The sequence below is a fragment of the Engraulis encrasicolus genome, chromosome 7 (assembly GCF_034702125.1).
Source record: "Engraulis encrasicolus isolate BLACKSEA-1 chromosome 7, IST_EnEncr_1.0, whole genome shotgun sequence".
Lineage (NCBI taxonomy): Eukaryota > Metazoa > Chordata > Actinopteri > Clupeiformes > Engraulidae > Engraulis > Engraulis encrasicolus.
The window spans coordinates 43061857-43079356 of record NC_085863.1 but is presented as its reverse complement, the minus strand read 5'-3'; the positions used below and the strand labels follow the sequence as shown (position 1 = coordinate 43079356).

At 42.7% G+C, this 17500-nt stretch overlaps 1 protein-coding gene across 1 annotated transcript in view; it reads right to left on the bottom strand.

Annotated features, from left to right (window-relative positions):
* Window positions 1–14322: 14322 nt before the first annotated feature.
* LOC134452943 (relaxin receptor 2-like) overlaps window positions 14323–17500 on the bottom strand; it is a 67712-nt gene continuing 64534 nt past the window's right edge. The window contains exon 19 of the mRNA XM_063203629.1: window positions 14323–15436. Within this exon, the coding sequence (XP_063059699.1) occupies window positions 15150–15436 (287 nt within the window). The 3' untranslated portion in view covers window positions 14323–15149. The remainder of the gene's footprint in view (window positions 15437–17500) is intronic.

Sequence of the window (17500 nt, the reverse complement as noted above, 5' to 3'; positions counted from 1 at the left end):
TGTACATGTATAGGTATAATATAGGTGTATGGGATTTGTCTTGCAATGTGTGGTTTGTCTTGCAATCGGCCATGTATAGTATGTATGTGTATTGTGTGAAAGCCGCTTGACACCTTCATTTCCCCTTGGCATGAATGAAGTAACTCTACTCTATTTATTAAACCACACCCAAGGTCTTATGGGTTATAGTAACCTACATGCACCCAGAATAACCTCCACTTTTTTCAGCAAGCATGGCCTCTTGCCCTGAAAAATGCTTTTTAGTTTGAAATGAGGAACAGACTAAATGTCACTGATATAAAACACATGCCATTTCATTAATGAAATATGTTGCAATATTATGTTCTCTTCTATTTTTCATTTCATTGTCTTCAGTCCATTATGCCTCTGTGCTTAGGGAGGGAGCACTTGTTACTCGATATGTCAGCGCCCTGCTGCACTCCACCCAAGTTGTGCTTGAGTTTCTCTCCTCTGATAAACGGGAAATGAGCAGGGAAGACTCGGGGGAATCACAAGGAAATGCATTCACATTAAGATGAGGCAGTGGAATCTCAGACATTACAAGATAAGGATCAACTGTTTGGGTTTTTTTCCCTTTACAGAGCAGACACTACTGACTCTGCAACATCAGCTGATTGTTGTTGGTGGTTACAGTGGATGGAACAGGCATGTGACCAGCAGAGCTGCATGTTTCACAAAGGGGAGCAACAGGAGGGACAATGGCGCCACCTAAAGGCGACACACAGACCTAAAAACATGGTCCACTTTCACAGGATCTGGAATAAAATCTAGTGCCTGACTGAATTACATTGCATTTATAGTAGGCAATAGACTATTTCGTAGGCTATGGAGTATATTTGAGATCGGTTTGGCTTGATATATTTTCATCCCATAGTAGTAACTGAACTGCTTGTTGGACTAACACTGCTACTAGTACAGTAACCGTATAGTAATAGCAAAGAAGGTGGATCTAACAAGAAGCGTCATTTTGTTTATTTTTGTTTCTTTTCGGTTAGGAGACCTTCGGAGTCCTGAGGTTGAGAATCAATGAAGTCCCCTTAGCGCTGTAGATGGCGGTAGCGCACGTCTTGCGCAAACACCTCAAAAAGAGAAGAAGAAATAGGGGACAACGCCCCCTTAGGAGACCCCACTTGAGCACACGCTTTTGCATTGAGTGGTCGTGTTTTGCGATATCTTGCTCCGATTCAGTATTTTTGGTAATAGCGAGGCATACCGGCCTGTGCTCCAATTTAGGCTTCTTGCACAAGTGAATATTAAGTCAAAGTGTCTGAAGTGATATTACATTATGACTGTTTGTGAAAAAATAATACACAGGCTTACTTCAGGTAAGTATGGTATTGTAAAACAATCTAATCCATTGACTATACAGGTATGAAGTAATACACTTCATGTTTACATATTTTTCTGTAAGTCATTGCCATTGCTGATACAGGAGACACAGACAAGCTTAGGTGTGTGCTGTTTCTATGGACAGCCACCTACAGTACTCTAACTGGGCAATGAACAGCACGCCTGCACACACACAATAAATTATTAACGCAAGCTACTGTATATAGAAGACCACTAGGGCTGTAACGATATTGTATCGAACCGAGAAATCGTGATACAAAGACTCACGATACTGTATCGTGATGCAAGGAGGCAGTATCGTGATACACCCTTTCAAAGTTTTGACACCCATCAGTCCAGAAAACTACCACATGATATGAAGTGATGGTGCTTCGAATCATCATCATTATTATATCTAAACTTTTTTAAATTGTGTGCAGCCTCTTGTAACCTATTCTACAACAACTTGTCATAGTTTTATTCATAATCTTGTTTTATAAAATTGGCAAATGTGAAATCATGGGGTGTATCGAACCATAGGTCAAAAATCGTGATACGAATCAAATCGTGAGTTAAGTGTATCGTTACAGCCCTAAAGACCACCCATGTGGTTTGCATGTGCGTCTGTGCGCATCCGTGCATGCATACGTGTGTGTGTGCGTGTGCGTGTGTGCGCGTGTGTTTATGTCCCACCCATGATAAATACTGCTAGAAATGCAAGCAACATTCAAACCTAATTTCCTATTTTCCAAAACAGAATGTCAGCCTGCTCAGCTGCACACAGACAACAATAGATGGAAATTCAAGGACCAAAGCTCTTCCACAAAGAGCAACATGAACTTATATAACATTTATGCTCGACATAAACAAAAGGACAGTCCAGCACCTATAAATAATGAAAACAAGACACTGTCTACTGAAGGCTGTCTGTCTGATGCATAAAAATACATATACTATACTCACACAAACGCACGCTTACACACACACACACACACACACACACACACACAGCATTACGTAATGCCTCCAGGGCCTCTTCCTGCCCGTCTGCGGATGAGAGCGTTCCGCCACTCTCCCTCTCTCCCTCCCATCACAAGTGTCATGGCCAACACATCAAAGCGCTGACTAAACTGCACCTCCTCAGCGACAGCACAGGCACACACACACACACACACACACACACACACACACACACACACACACACACACACACACACACACACACACACACACACACACACACACACACACACACACACACACACACACACACACACAACTCCTTTCATAGCTCACTGTGTAAACACAATCACACAAACACACTTACACATCATGCGCACTCACGCACACACAGACACGTACACCCTTCAGCAGCTAACAAGCTCTGTGTCTGCCTGTCTGTCTGTGTGACAGTCTGTCTGTCTGTCTGTCTGTCTGTCTGTCTCTCTCTCTCTCTCCCTCATCTTCTTTCACTCTCTCTCACACCCACACACACAAACACAAACACACAAGACACACACATACACACACACACACACACACACACACACACACACACACACACACACACACACACACACACACACACACACACATAGCCTGTCTGAGCTATGGTTTACTGGCCTGCCTACGGCTCTGGTACAGGTAGAGATGTAGCCAATAGGCTGCCCATCTGTCTGATACTGCAGGGAACAGCGACACACTTCCAAAACAGTTCCACAATGTGCTGTAGTCTCCGGCATGGACTATGTGTTAAACACAAAAAAGGCCCAATTAAACTCTTTCATCTTTAACCTTTAGGGAAACAACAACGATACACTTACAAAGTAGTTCCAAAATGTAATGCTCTCCTACATGTAAGAAGTTATGTCTTCACAAAATAGACCCAATTAAATTCTTTTGTTTTTAGTCTTTAGTCTGGGATCTCCAATATCTGAACTTAACGTATGCAGCCCTTTCCTTCACAGCTACAGTATAGAGAATTTGAGACAAAAACAGACGACAAAGCAGTTACAAAATCTTGCATTGTTATTATTTAAGTGTCATTAAAGGTGTATTCATTCAACACATAATGACAACATAATGAAACTTGCAGGAAAAAAAACAATAAGCTTACACTTCCAAAGTAGTAAAATGCAGTAGTATTAACATTGTAGTCTTTACTCTGGAGCCTCCAATAACTTTACATTATATAACCTTCTCTTTTTTGCTATAAGCATTGGATTTCTGACAACAATACACTTACGAAGCGGTTAGAAAATTCTGCATTGTTATTATTACAGTGTTACAAGATATGTGGTGTTCAACAAACTCTCTCCTCCTAATCCGTACCGTAACGAGGAGGGATCCACAACTTTACCCAGGGTTACCCGAGGGGCAGGCATCCCATTATATTAGGCGCTAGGGATGGTACAAACCGAACCGAAAACCGAAACCGTACAATTCACACACCATACCGAACCGTGAAATGCAGTCCGTGGCAAACCGCAATTCATTAACTGCCCAGAAAAATATGTAACCAGAGATTCTAGGAGTATCTTATCCAGTCTCTCTGATTAACACATTAAGATATAAGAGCAATCAGAGGATGACACAATTAAAATCACACCATTTTCACATTATAAGCCTATACAAACCATATGTAGGATATTTAGTGCTAAGTCTGATTCTATTAGCCACTTGAAAGAGGGCATTTGGAACGCTCAGACAGCGCACATCAGTTGACGACAGCTGATTCAACTTGCGCATCATCACTTTATAATTGCAGTTATATAAATATGGTTTAATATTCCCAGTGCACCATTTATCATGAACTGAAAAAAAGAACCGTAGAGAACCGAAAACCGTGACCTTGATACCGTGATATGAACCGAACCGTGAATTTTGTGAACCGTTCCACTCCTATTAGGCGCAGATGTATGGGACAGCCAACATCTCCACCTTTATGTAATCAGTTTATTTGCAGCTGTATTTGTGTAGGAGGAGCAGTGTAACTATAAACAGCGCCTGACGGAAAACCTTTCCTGAAAGGAAACCAAGATACAGCGCTTCTCTTCTCGCGTTCACTCCAGTGCACACAATTCACTGCATTGCACATCCTCCTTGCATGACCTGAAGTGGAAGACATAACATAACCCAACAGTGCTTCTGAAAGCAATTTCATGAGGTAAGATAGAAAGAAAGAAATAGCAGCATCAAGTCAACAGACATAATTTCTTCCGAGCTGGGGTCAAATAAAGAAATGTCCGCCATTGCCATCCATGGTTTGCTCAAGCACTTTTAAGCACAGTTAAGGCAACCACCTTAACAACAAACACCAACCACCTTGTCTAAGTCCCCTAAAAGATAAAGAATTATCCATATTGCATATGAAACTATACACCATTTTCAATTCAGTCAAGATATCAGATCAGTGTTTCCCACAGAAATTTTGGAAACTATGGGGGCAGCCAGGATTTTTTTCCAGGGGGGGGGCTGTTTCCATGCGGGCCTTTTTTTTTTTGGGGGGGGGGGGTATTCACGCAGTGTAAATGCAAAATGGCAAAACAATGAGTACAGTATGACATTGGCAAATGGAGACACTATAGGCCTAGGCCTACATAACATTTTACCCATGATATTAGTAGTACATTGTCATTTAGATTTTTTTTTTTTTTAATGCAGTACAGTGAATCATTTCTGTTTACAACACAGTTTCATTCGTCCCTCATGCAGGGGTCTATGTAATGAAAAAAAATAATAAAACAAAATAGGAGCAGAGATAAGAATTTAAGAGTACTGTGAAATTGTTAACGCATAGACAAAAAGGGTCTAAGAGGGTAGGCTGTGCATTTTCCCCACACACACATAGGCGTACATATTCTACATGAGGGGTGCTGGTCACAGGGCCAGTTTTTCAAAATTCCTCCCATTAAAAGGGCTGAACAACATATTACACATTTAGCCTATGTCTATATTCACATTCATTACACATTCATTTCTATATGCAGCCCGATGTCTCCTCTGCCTTGTCAATGAAGGCCTGTCACCTAACTCAGTGTTTCCCAACCTTTTTTGTCCTGCGTACCCCCTAAACCTCTTAGTTGTGCCATGAGTACCCCCTAATTCATGTTTTATATCGATTTCTCTATCCTGGTGTGACTACTCCATACATTTGTTATAATAATGACATTTTTCCAAGCACACCCTGCAGTGTGCTCGCGTACCCCTAGTGGTACACGTACCCCTGTTTGGGAAACACTGACCTAACTCATTACAACTGTAAAACAAAGCCTGGGGAGTGAACAGTAAACTCATCCCAACACAACTTGACAAGGCTTTTGATCCCTCTGTCTTTCAAGCACTTGTGGTTTTCTCTATAGGATGTATTTACTCCAGGAGGAAAATGCGAAGGAAATCGTAATTCAAATCGTTTTTAACAAAAACGGATATCGTTAAAAAAAAAGAAATTTTTTTTTTTTTTTTTTTTTTTTTTTTTTTTTTACATTTTCGGAAACTATGGCGGCCAAATTTAAACTATGGCGGGCCGCCATAGTTTCCTCAATGTATGGGAAACACTGCAGATATCTCTGATATGGCAAACCACCCATCCACACTGACTAATACATGCGTAAGGGGATAGGTTTTGTGATTGAGACTGTGTGTTTATTTATGTGTCCCAGTGTCCCAGGCAAATAAATCTGCTGCATGGTTCCCACGTCTCCTCGTCATTGCATGCAATCATCAACAACACACGGCGCAGATTATAAGAGGGGTAACACATGCTCTGGGGGAAACACTGGCCATCCAGGTATCTGTGGCTCTCTAAAGAGACGTGTAATTAGAAGCATCCTCTCCCTCAGCACAGCAGGACTATCCACTTAGTGATGCTGATGTCTCGTTTAGTAACATCAACAGCCACTGACATCCCAGCAATTTCACACTAAGAGCTGAACATGCTTTGAACAAAAAGGGCAGTCTGAACATACATTCATTGCAATATGCACACAGCCAAATCATGTTGTCAAATCAGTAGTAGTAGTAGTAGTAGTAGTAGTGGTAGTAAGTACAGAACAGCATTAGCTAGTAGTAAGCTTAGATTAGAAGTGGCAGTAGTAATAGTAGTATATTAATAGTAGTAGCATTGGAGTACGCCAATGGCAACATAGTAGGTTTAATCTAATTGCAAGGCAATATACCATGTTCAATAGAACCAATGTTTTGCCTGCAAATAAAAACATACTAAACATACTTTTTTGAAGTTTTCATTTTCAGACAAAACATCGGGGGTTAGGTGCCTTGCTCAAGGGCAATTCAGCCATGGATGGAGGTGTCAGGAGAGGTAAGGGTGGGATTCAAACTCTCAACCCTCTGGCCTTAAAGACCACAGCTGCCCTAATGTAGTAGCTGTAAATGTTCTCTATACTTGTAGCCTATATTCTCCATGTGTTGATGTGATGTGTACAGTCAGTCTACTAGAAAACGCCCTCAAATCATTCTTACAAGCAGAGGTGTACGATATAGATGTTAAAAGTATATTAATGATGCTATTACAACACTAGTAGTACATGATCTCACATAGTTTATACAGCAATTATTCCAGTGTACCTAATAAAGTAGGCACATTTTCAGAATATTGCTTTATACAGCAGTTATTACGGTGTATCAAACAATGTAGTACTAGGTATACTTTCAATACTATGTCTTATTTTACTTTATACACCTATGCCTAGACATCTCTGGACTATCTTCTAATAAGGCAGTCAACTCTACAGAGGGAAGCCGTGAACAGGGCAGGGGGAAGGCTGGGAGTCCCTCAGAACAAAACGCAAATTGATACCCTACTGACCCTGTTTTAAGACCCTATTCCTATACTCAACATGTTCTTAGAGCAGTTCTGAAACATCTTTTATGACAGTCAATTCTACAGAGGGAAGCCGTAAGCAGGTCAGAACCGGGTTAAAGCTGGCTGGGTGTTCCTCAGATCACCCCAACATGGGCAGGTCTGGCCTAGCTTCTGAACTGTCTGTTAGAGCGCAGAGTATCTCTTCAGCGTAATTGCCCTCACCGCAGAAAGGCAAACGGATCGAACAAGACACCAGATATTCCTGTGTGGAGCATCAACACAGCTGATTGTCATCGGGAATCGGTGATTCTCTCATCTCACCACAGGAAACCCAAAAGATGGAGTTTTCCCCTTCTTTTTCTCCTATTTTACACTTTTGGCTGCTGTGTGTGTTCAACATGCAGCCTGTACGCCAGTGGAAGTGCTGAGGTAATATACTCCCAAAATAGAGGGGCACAGCTGAAATTTAGGATAAGCCTATCTGACACACTACCATCCTCTGCTCAGCATCACAAAGTTGTCGATTGACCCTGTTTTAACAACCCCAGTCCAAGACCCCTTCTGGAATATTCTGGGGTTTCACTCACTCCTTTGCTCTGTGCCACTGCCAGTGACCTTGCGAATGTGTGGTGGACCATGATGACTGGAGAGACAGTCTAACCGGGTCACAGCCACAAAAGACCTGCTTAAGTACACAGCTGGAGGGCAAAAAAGACACAAAAGAGACAAGCCTGTCGTTGAAAGTTTGGAGGCATAACCAACAAGGCTGAAGTGATGTCAGGTGATGACAGCCCCCCCTTCATGTGAATTCAGTGACATCTATGGAAGAGCGTAGGCCTGGCAAAAAAACATGCCAGTTTTTCATCCTCACAGGAGGAAAAATGTAATGACAATTAAGAACAAGCAATATTATTAAATGTATATACATTTAGCCTGCGTCTTACCATGTGTCAAAATGCGTGAAATACTTCTTCACACAATCTTAATGTCAAAGATGAGCCAAACAAAGAATTCTCAAGCCATACAGCCAACCGCCAAAATATTTAAGCTATCATACCCATTGTTATGACTATGACAATAAATCGCATTGTACCAGTAATGTCTACAGCTGTTGTTGCTAATACCCGGCCATCTGTATGTTTGTTCCTCGATAGGCACGGCATTTGGAAAGGGAATGTGGCATGGCCATAGTGGCTCACGAGTCCCCTTCCTAAGATGAGTTCCCTAAATTATTCAAACAGGACTCCAGTTGAGCATATAGAAGGAGTGGCTGTGTTCGCTGGTGATCGTGAATGCCGTTTAAGCAAATGCGGGGGGCTGTTGTAGCCCGCGGTGCTGCTGGTGACATCTAACGTTGCCAGCTCAGCCAAACGCATGTACTGAGAAAGACAAAGATGTAACCACAATATTGCATCACTGTCTTCAAATCTGCTATAAATATGAACAATATGCCACTCAGTACGTAATTGTTAACAGCGAATCTTGTGAACCATTTGACAGGCGACCACACTAGTAGCCTACATTGGTAACAAAAACATACGCTGGGTAGGGGCTTACGCCAGATTCCCGGGGTGCACGCTATCTTTGGAAATAATAACACATGTCTCAATATACCCTGTGTGGGAAAATTGCTAAATATGTTTTTACAGAGGCCATGAACATGCGTAAAAAGGAATTGGCGAGCGTAGTGATTTTGCGCCATCAACACGAAGAATAAACAAAAACTGGGCGCAGCCGCTCGCGTCCCATTGAATTTTTCAATAGCCACCCAATAATTGTGTGGAAGACATGTAGCTCGCGCGCCGTGCCAATTTACCCAGCAAACACTGTCTAGGATGGAGCTGAGTAGACAAGACAGTGTAACGGCCAACACAAATAGATGCCAGCTTGCCAAAATCCGCAATACTCACCGTGTTTCTTCGGCGAATGTTGATGTTATAGTATCATTACGTATTCCAACGCAGTCCTTCGTGGTCCTTTATTGGCACTTTGCTCTATTAATCCTTGCGGGGTCTTTTGCATTTGAGATCCATCGACTGACAGACAGCCAGGGACAGAGGATGGGGGAGCTCCGCCCCTAGCAACCTATCCAATTCAGTTCCTTGAGAGAATGGGACCATTTCTCGTTTACGATTTGCTCATTTCCAAGTCTGTCATATTCTCCCTCCTTGTTTCGTTTTGAACACCTGTTAGTGAAGGATGCTCAGGTTTAGAGCTGCTACCCACACAGGCATGGACAAATAAAATATATAATAGGTAGACCGGTCCAAAAATGTTAACAAGTCGTGTTTGTTTTCTTTTCTTTAAAAAAAAAAACGTTTAAATGTCAAGGAGGAGGTTGGCTCCTCTTACATGGAACCTAATTAAGAATTCTATTGTATTGGTGAAGCCGTCCAGGTGACACAGAAGAAAGGCGCATTGGCTAAACAATATGCCAAGCTCATAAAAAGATAATAGAAATGAGACACAGGAACACTAGGCCCATAGGACTACTTTTGTGAATGCCTGCAGTGTTATTTCTTCTTTGAGTAATCATTGAAGACTAAGTAATGTTGAAGAGTTCTAAATTAATGTTGTTTACTTTACTCATTACATTGAATGTATTGGGTGGGGGGCTTTTCAGATGGGGGGCAATCGCTATTCCGACATACCGCTATTCCGACATACCGCTATTCCGACAGCCGACATACCGTAAGGTTAAGGTTAGGGTTAGGGTTAGGGTCAGGGTTAGGGTTAGGGTTAGGGTAACTGTATGCACTCTCCCTAAACTTAGTAAAAGCTGAGCAACGTAGCACAAACCAAAGAAATTGCATAACTTGCGCCGGTATTCCGACAATAGACATCAATGTCGGAATAGCGACATGTCGGAATAGCGCCACGTAACCTTTCAGATGACTTTGTCCTGGGCCTAACAAAAGCTGTAAGTGGCCCTGGTACTACCTTTCAGTTAGTAATAGTTTACTGTTTTTGTAGATCAATTGATTCCCCAAGACATCACATACAGTATATAGGTTAATGCTTGTTTGCCCTGTCTTTGAAATTGAAATTAGGGAAATTTTTGGAGTGTCTGAAATGTGGCACAAACTGAAAGGGCCAGAATGTCCTGGAGGGAAGCCGACAAGGAGGGACAAAGGGGTCAGCTGTACTCGGCGCAGGAAGATGGGGCCCCCTAATTGGGTCCTCATTACATTGCATGTATTGGGTGGGTGGCCTTTGTCCTGGGCCTAACAAAAGCTGTAAGTGCTGGTACTACCTCTCAGTCAGTAATGCATTAAGAGAGGCTATTGATGTGATTTCAATTTCCAACAAACAAAATAGAAAATGCTCTGTTGAAATGCATTACTAACTGACTCATAAGACATTTGATAGTGATTTACAAACATTGTATAAGCCATTTCTTTGCAACTACACATAGTGTGTATTTCAGATCATATTTCATATGCAACTGCACAACATTACCGATCCTTTCATGACACACTTAAATCTGCATTCAACCGTTCATTGCTTCAGAGCCTATATGAAAGCACTGTACATTAAAGTAAAGTATTAGGTAGTGCATACTACTGACACTGGTTGCCAGCTGTCTAAATGGATATTGGGGGGGGGGGGATGGGTGTCACAACAAAAGGGTAAGGTATCTTGGGCCCAGGAAGGCAGGGGCCCCAGAAATGGGTCATCATTCCATTGCATGTATTGGGTCAAAGTTGGGTCAAAGCTGTCAGCGGCCGTAACGGTATCATCACAGTCAAATAGACCTATGCACAGGAAAAGACAAAGACTAAAGATGTGAACTTCCGATGCAATTTACGCTCATCATGTATGTAGGCTATGAAGACATGCTGATGAGGAGGGAGCCGAAGTTCATTGAATGTGCAGATGTCAAATCAGAGGTAACCACATCATAGAAGGTGGCCAAGGACCATTGTTTTTCTTATGGTCACTAGGTGGCACCATATACAAACACTTTCTGTTTGCTTTTGTGAGTGCACAATGCATGTCTGAGTGCATAATGGTTCCAGGCTTGGCTTGATGTTCTCTTTCAAAACACAGATCCAACTGCGCGAACACATTCCTTTTTCGAGTCTGAGTCTTTTCCATATGCCTAGTGCTATAAGTAACACATTAAATCTTACATCTTACTCACATCTCACTGCTTTGCTTTGCTTTCTCAACTGTCAGACTTTCTTCAGTTCTAGTTCAGATGTAGGAATCCGAAACTGTGTATGTCTGGAGAGTGAACGTACCTGTTAGGTTTTGCTCTTTCCACAAGACAAAGGTCACATGTCCAAGTGGAAATTGAGAGTCTTTTGTCAAAGAAAGGTTAGGGTGAACTGAGGAGGTCTGTCCGTGAAGCAGGTGACTAAAACTAAACTAAATTGACTATTACACATGTAAGAAACTTTTAATGCCTACATTAGGCTTAGTGCCTTTCTGGGTGTGACAGAGTGACAAGAAAGTATTGAAAGAAAGAGCGAGACGGGGAAGTATCGGGAAATGACCTTAGGTCGGAATCACCCAGGTTGGCAGATTTATGGTATGATACCTTAGGCCACCGGCCAACAGCAACCCCCATAAACACTTTTCAAAAAGACCAGACCTATTACACAAATGCAAGACTTGGCTAAAAGGCTCTGGTATTGCACTTTGTATTTTTATTTGTGACAGAGATTTGTTATAACATAAACCAGCTTGCAGATAAGTAGGCTACAATGAATTTCTTGGCTCACAAATGAATATCTTGGCTTCTGCATGCATGCATACATATACTTTACGTCCTTGGCATTCCACACCATGTCTGGTGAGTGGGTACATGTCTTAAAAACTCGACAGAAAACAACAGAGTCGCAATAATCTTACAGAACCTTCATGGCTACTGACATGTCCCTCCATGTCATGAGAACTTTAACAAATCAGTTTTTTTTTGTCTTTTTTCCAATATGTACAAATCCCTGCTGCAACACACTGACACATATTCAAATAAATAGTCACAATACAAATGTAAACCCACAGATGATAATAAGACTATGTGTAAACAGGAACACCCACAGGACAAATATGGACATTCCTATTTTTTGAACGGCCCTGACTTACTTTAGTTTGTTCCACAATGTAGAAATGAGACACCATCTGTACAACAGTAAAATGCCTAACTGTTTTTCTCCCAAAGCGTAGCCCGGTAAGATAAACCAGGTTCTTACCCTTTTTTCTTAAAGCCCCCCTTACCTGTAGCAGAGACAAGTCACATCAGCCCCAAACACCCAAACCTAACTTCTACACGTATATACGCACGAAGAAATGATGCAAGTGATTAATTACATTGACTCTAGCTCAAAGCATTAATCAATAAAGACCTTTATGACTATGCATGGGAACCAAAATATGTTCTAATTACTTTTGATTTGACCCAATTTGGTCACAACCTCAACACAGACAAAACCCGGACACCAGGTTAAGAACCAAAGAGGTTGATAACGTAAAAAGTATAGTCTGGCCTCGCACCATCGGCAAAGCTGTGGTACCAAGTGCAGCTGGCATTCAAACCATTTCAAACCGCTTAACTGCCAATTTTAGGACTGCAGAGCCGTGTCATCACCATGCTAATCCCTCTTGAACGACTCCCTACACAGGGGTATGTATGACCTGTGCATATGAAGAAACTGACAATAAAAGCCGACTTGACTTGACTTGGTACCTTTCTTGACAATGTCCTCGCTGATTAAGTCAGCAACTTACTTGGTTGCCATGCAATTCCCCATTGGCAACCTGCTAAGTTGATAACTAATTAGCAATGATGCTTTTGAGAAACAGGGTCCAGATTTAAACTGAAAAAATGCTACACAGTCAGAGCATTGTGATTGGTGGACAGAATTGGTGTGATTCTATGGTGTGATGCTAGGGTTTATCTAGTTTACTAGGGCTACCCAAAGGCAATGGTATGCTGACAAAATGCAAATATATCTGGTTTTGCTGACTACATAGAATACTGCATGTGTTTGAGATACATATGGAAGCAAGAAGTACAACGCATGAGAAAAAAGACTTCATGTCCCATAATTCAGCATTGAAGATGAAGGCTCTTCCAACAGCTGTCTCCTTTGTGACAGCATCTGAGAGAAACATGGAGGTATTGCACATAGACTTTACATTACAAAAAACAGTCAGAGATCAACTTGCAGGTTAACACTGTTGAGTTGATGCCATACATAAAAGAATACATCAACAGTTGATATGACTGACTGACAGTTGTCCTTTGCCATTGAGTGTGCATATAGTATTACAACAGCAGTATGAGTTGAACTAAGTCACACAGTGCAATGATAGCAAGACAATGAACATTCTTTTCTCTAAAGATTTCTCATTCATCCCTATCATGATAGTCCAAGGAGCTCCACTGTGATGGTGTGACCAGCATTTGGTTTGTTGGTGTGCTCTGACTGTCATGCCAAGAGCCTGGATCTTTGGTGTGATGGTCAGAGCCCCAGCTTGGTACCCTGGAAGCCCAGGTTCGAGTCAGAATCTGGGCAGGGCAACTCTACTCCCCTTTGCTTACAAAGGGTGTCAGACGCGGGATTCCATCCCACGCCCTCACCTATAGGCCTGGGTTGGAATCGAGGCCACTTCTTCTTAAAGGGGTATGCCACTATTTTGGGGCGTAGCCCCTTAATGCGCGCCGTACCTCCAGTGGCACGCTGTAATAGTCATTGAAATGTAACTACCATAGTCCTACAATACTATGACACAACACAGGCCCTTTAGTGATGCACCACGACTTGGTCATTACCATACTGGTAACAACAAATTTATAAAGCCGTGTCTTAAGGGGTTAATACAGTTAAAATCGTTGGCTGGGGTTTATAAAGGTGGTAAAGTGTCTTATTTTTCATGTTAAGCGTTGTCTTGCTTTATGACAAGTTAAAAGAGGGAATATGTCGCTAAGCTAGTGAAAGTCAATGGATCCGTGCAGCATGCTACAATGCTACACGGATCCATTGACTTTCACTAGCTTAGCGACATGCTCCTTCTTTTAACTTGTCTTAAAGCAAGACACCGGCTTACATGAAAAATAAGACACTTTACCACCTTTATAAACCCTGGCCAACGATTTTAACTGTATTAAGCCCCAAAATAGTGGCATACCCCTTTAAGAGCCTGAAGATGCCTCACCTTTCATCCAAAAGTCTTCTTTAGTCCTGGCCTGATAAGGCGGAGTCCAAGGTAGGCCTATTCCAAGTTCCTTCATGGTAGTCCATGTCCATGGGAGCAAAGTAGGGATCAGTGCTGAGTTGCATGCGTGCAAGTGCTTGGTCTTTCACATACAGGCCCAGATCAATGCACAGATCCAGATATGCAGGTCCAAACATTTAATGCACAGTTCATGTCATAATCCATCCCTGTTCATCTGAGAAACTCTGGCATATCCATGTACCGTCTCTTCCTCCCCCTCCCTGCTCTCCTTCACCTGCTTTTTCTTTTTTTATATTTTCTTTTTGGACTTTTCAGCCTTTGTTGCTGCGACAGAACAATGAAGATGTGAAGAAACTGGAAACAACTGGGAGACAGAGATGGGGTTGGATTAGGACATGGGAAATCCATGCCGGATTCGAACCAGGGTCCCCATAGGCGACGTGCCTGTATATGGAGTGGATGTGCGCCACGAGCCCCATCTTCCTCTCTCTTGTGGAGGAAGTCAGCTGTACCTGGATGGCATCCATGTCTGCCAAGGAGTGCTGTGGCAGATAGCCCATTGCTGTTACCTCCCCGAGCAGGATGAAGAGGTTTGTGTCGTGTTGTGTGTGTGAGGGCTCCATGGTGTAGATGCAGGGGATCGTGAGGCTCTAACGATCCTTCTTCAGGGAAGACTGATCATGACCAATTTGGCATATCCGTCCACCAACTTCTTCCATCCGTCTCCTCTCAGCTTCCACCTTCTCCCTTTCTTCTCCTCCTTGTCCTCCTCTTCTTCTTGTGGAGGGAGTCAGCTGTACCTGCAGTCCATGTCTTGCAGGGAGTGCCGGGGCAGGAAGCCCTTGTTGCTGCTGCTGCTGCCGGAGGAGGCGTGCCGGGTGGCGTGTACGGGCTCCATGTAGATGGTGGAGCTGGTGAGGCTCTTGCGGTCCTTCTTCAGGACGGAGTGGCGCTGCCAGCGGCACAGCAGCAGCTCCACCTGCTCCCGGAAGAAGCTGGTGGTCAGCGTGTAGAGGATGGGGTTCAGGGCACTGTTGATGGGCAGCACGAAGATCACCATCCACGAGTTGATGTTGCCTGCAGAGGAGAGGAGAGGAGAGGAAAGGAGAGGAGAGGAGAGGAGAGGAGAGGAGAGTAATGGAGAGGAGAAGAGAAGAGAAGAGAAGAGAAGAGAAGAGAAGAGAAGAGAAGAGAAGAGAAGAGAAGAGAAGAGAAGAGAAGAGAAGAGAAGAGAAGAGAAGAGAAGAGAGGAAAGGAGAGGAGAGGAGAGGAGAGGAGAGGAGAAGAAGAGGAACTCACAGGGTGCACAGCATTTCAGACAATGTGATACACTTTCACCTTTTTATGGGCATTTTGAGCCTGGTCATTTCTCAATGTTTATGAATATTCGCAATGTTTGTTTATTTCTTAATGGAGAATCTACCGGTAGAGTCCCCCAAGAGGTGTTAGAGAGGTCATGAGTTGGTGTTGCCTGCGTGGAGGACAGGAGAAGAAGAAGATGAACCCCTTTGCACAGAGCCTACAAGTATATTATAACATTATTGTCACCAAAATTGTAATGGCCAAGCCTTAATCTCTTACTTAATGCTCTCAGTAACGTCATAGCTGTGATGATGAATGATATGTGGGCTGGTGGGCCCATGTGTTCAAAGAGGCTACAGGGGCAGCAAGTCACTTTGAACAACTCTCCCTGATGTTGTTATGAAAATCCAAGAATACAATTGACTCATACTGTACGTCCGTTCAGGGAGTTTGCATTCTGAGGTTTTACTGTGAAAGCCCACCTGGGAAACTCCAACTCCCACTGTTATTGTGACACAGCACACAACATGAAATTGCATTTATGCCTCACCCGTGCAACGGGGCAGCCCCCAATTATGTCCACAGTCATCGAGGAAGATGGGGGAAAGTACTGGTTAATTACTCTCACCACGAAGCCGGCCGGTGACGGGTCAGGAGTTGAACCGACAACCTTTGGGTTACAAGTCTGACACCCTAACCGCTTACCCATACTGCCCTTGATAGGACAGGGAAGGACCAACCGGAAATAAGTAGGAGAGAATATTATAATTGACCCAGTTAAGGACTTGAACCTGGGTCCCCAAGTCAAGTGAGACCATAGTAGAGTGGGCAGGACTATTAGCGCGCTGCACTACAGCAACCCCATGTTTGCATTCTTCATGCATTTCACCTAACTGAAGACATTAATGCTAAGGTGACTCACATGGTTAAAAACAGTGAGAAATCGCAGCAATAATGAAATCGGAGTAAAAGTGAATGTAAAGAAGTTATTATAATGAATTTAAAAGTTGACTGTAAATAATGCCAATACAACTCCTTCTAGTATCCTCCCGAAAATACATTTTTCATTTAAGACTTAAGGATGATTTATTATACATTTGAAAATGTTGCACAGTGCTGATTTAAGATACTAGCTGTAGTAATATTTCAAAAAGTATGTATAATGTCTGAGTCTGTTCTCTCTGGAATATGGAATATTCCACCACGGTGTGCAGTGGTAGAGGCTTTTCAGGGCCTTACAAGCAAGCGAATATTTGTCTCACTAAGGGCATCTTTGTCTTGCCTATCGTCTTCCTGAAAATCCACACTATCATTAAAATGTATGTGAAAGGTTATAATGTAATGTTCAATATTTTGTGAGGCTGACTGGGAAGCCAGTTTTTGCAAGGGAAGTGTGCAGGCACTTTTTACCCCTAGAAGCACACAGCTGGCTTGTCACAAGTGTCAAACTCAAAATGCTGTGCAGTCTCGCTTAAACAACACTACAACTGCATCAACAGCTAAATATCCAAAAACATGCAGTCTGCGCTGGTATCTACTAAAATGCCTGTAACTAAACAACCAAAACTGCTGCATCAATGTTGGCTTTCAAAGCACCTGGTATCTACTAAACTTTAACTACACCACACTACACTACACTACACTACACTATGTGAAAACATTCATTGAGCCTTGTCTGGATTCTCCACCTCCAGCTGGAAGAGGATACTACACATAATGCACTAGATCAGTGGTTCTTAACCTTTTTTCTTGAAGCACCCCCTTACATGTGCCCAAGACAAGCCGCGCACCCCCATCCCAAATGTCTACACATGTATATGCACTAAAAAAATGAATTAA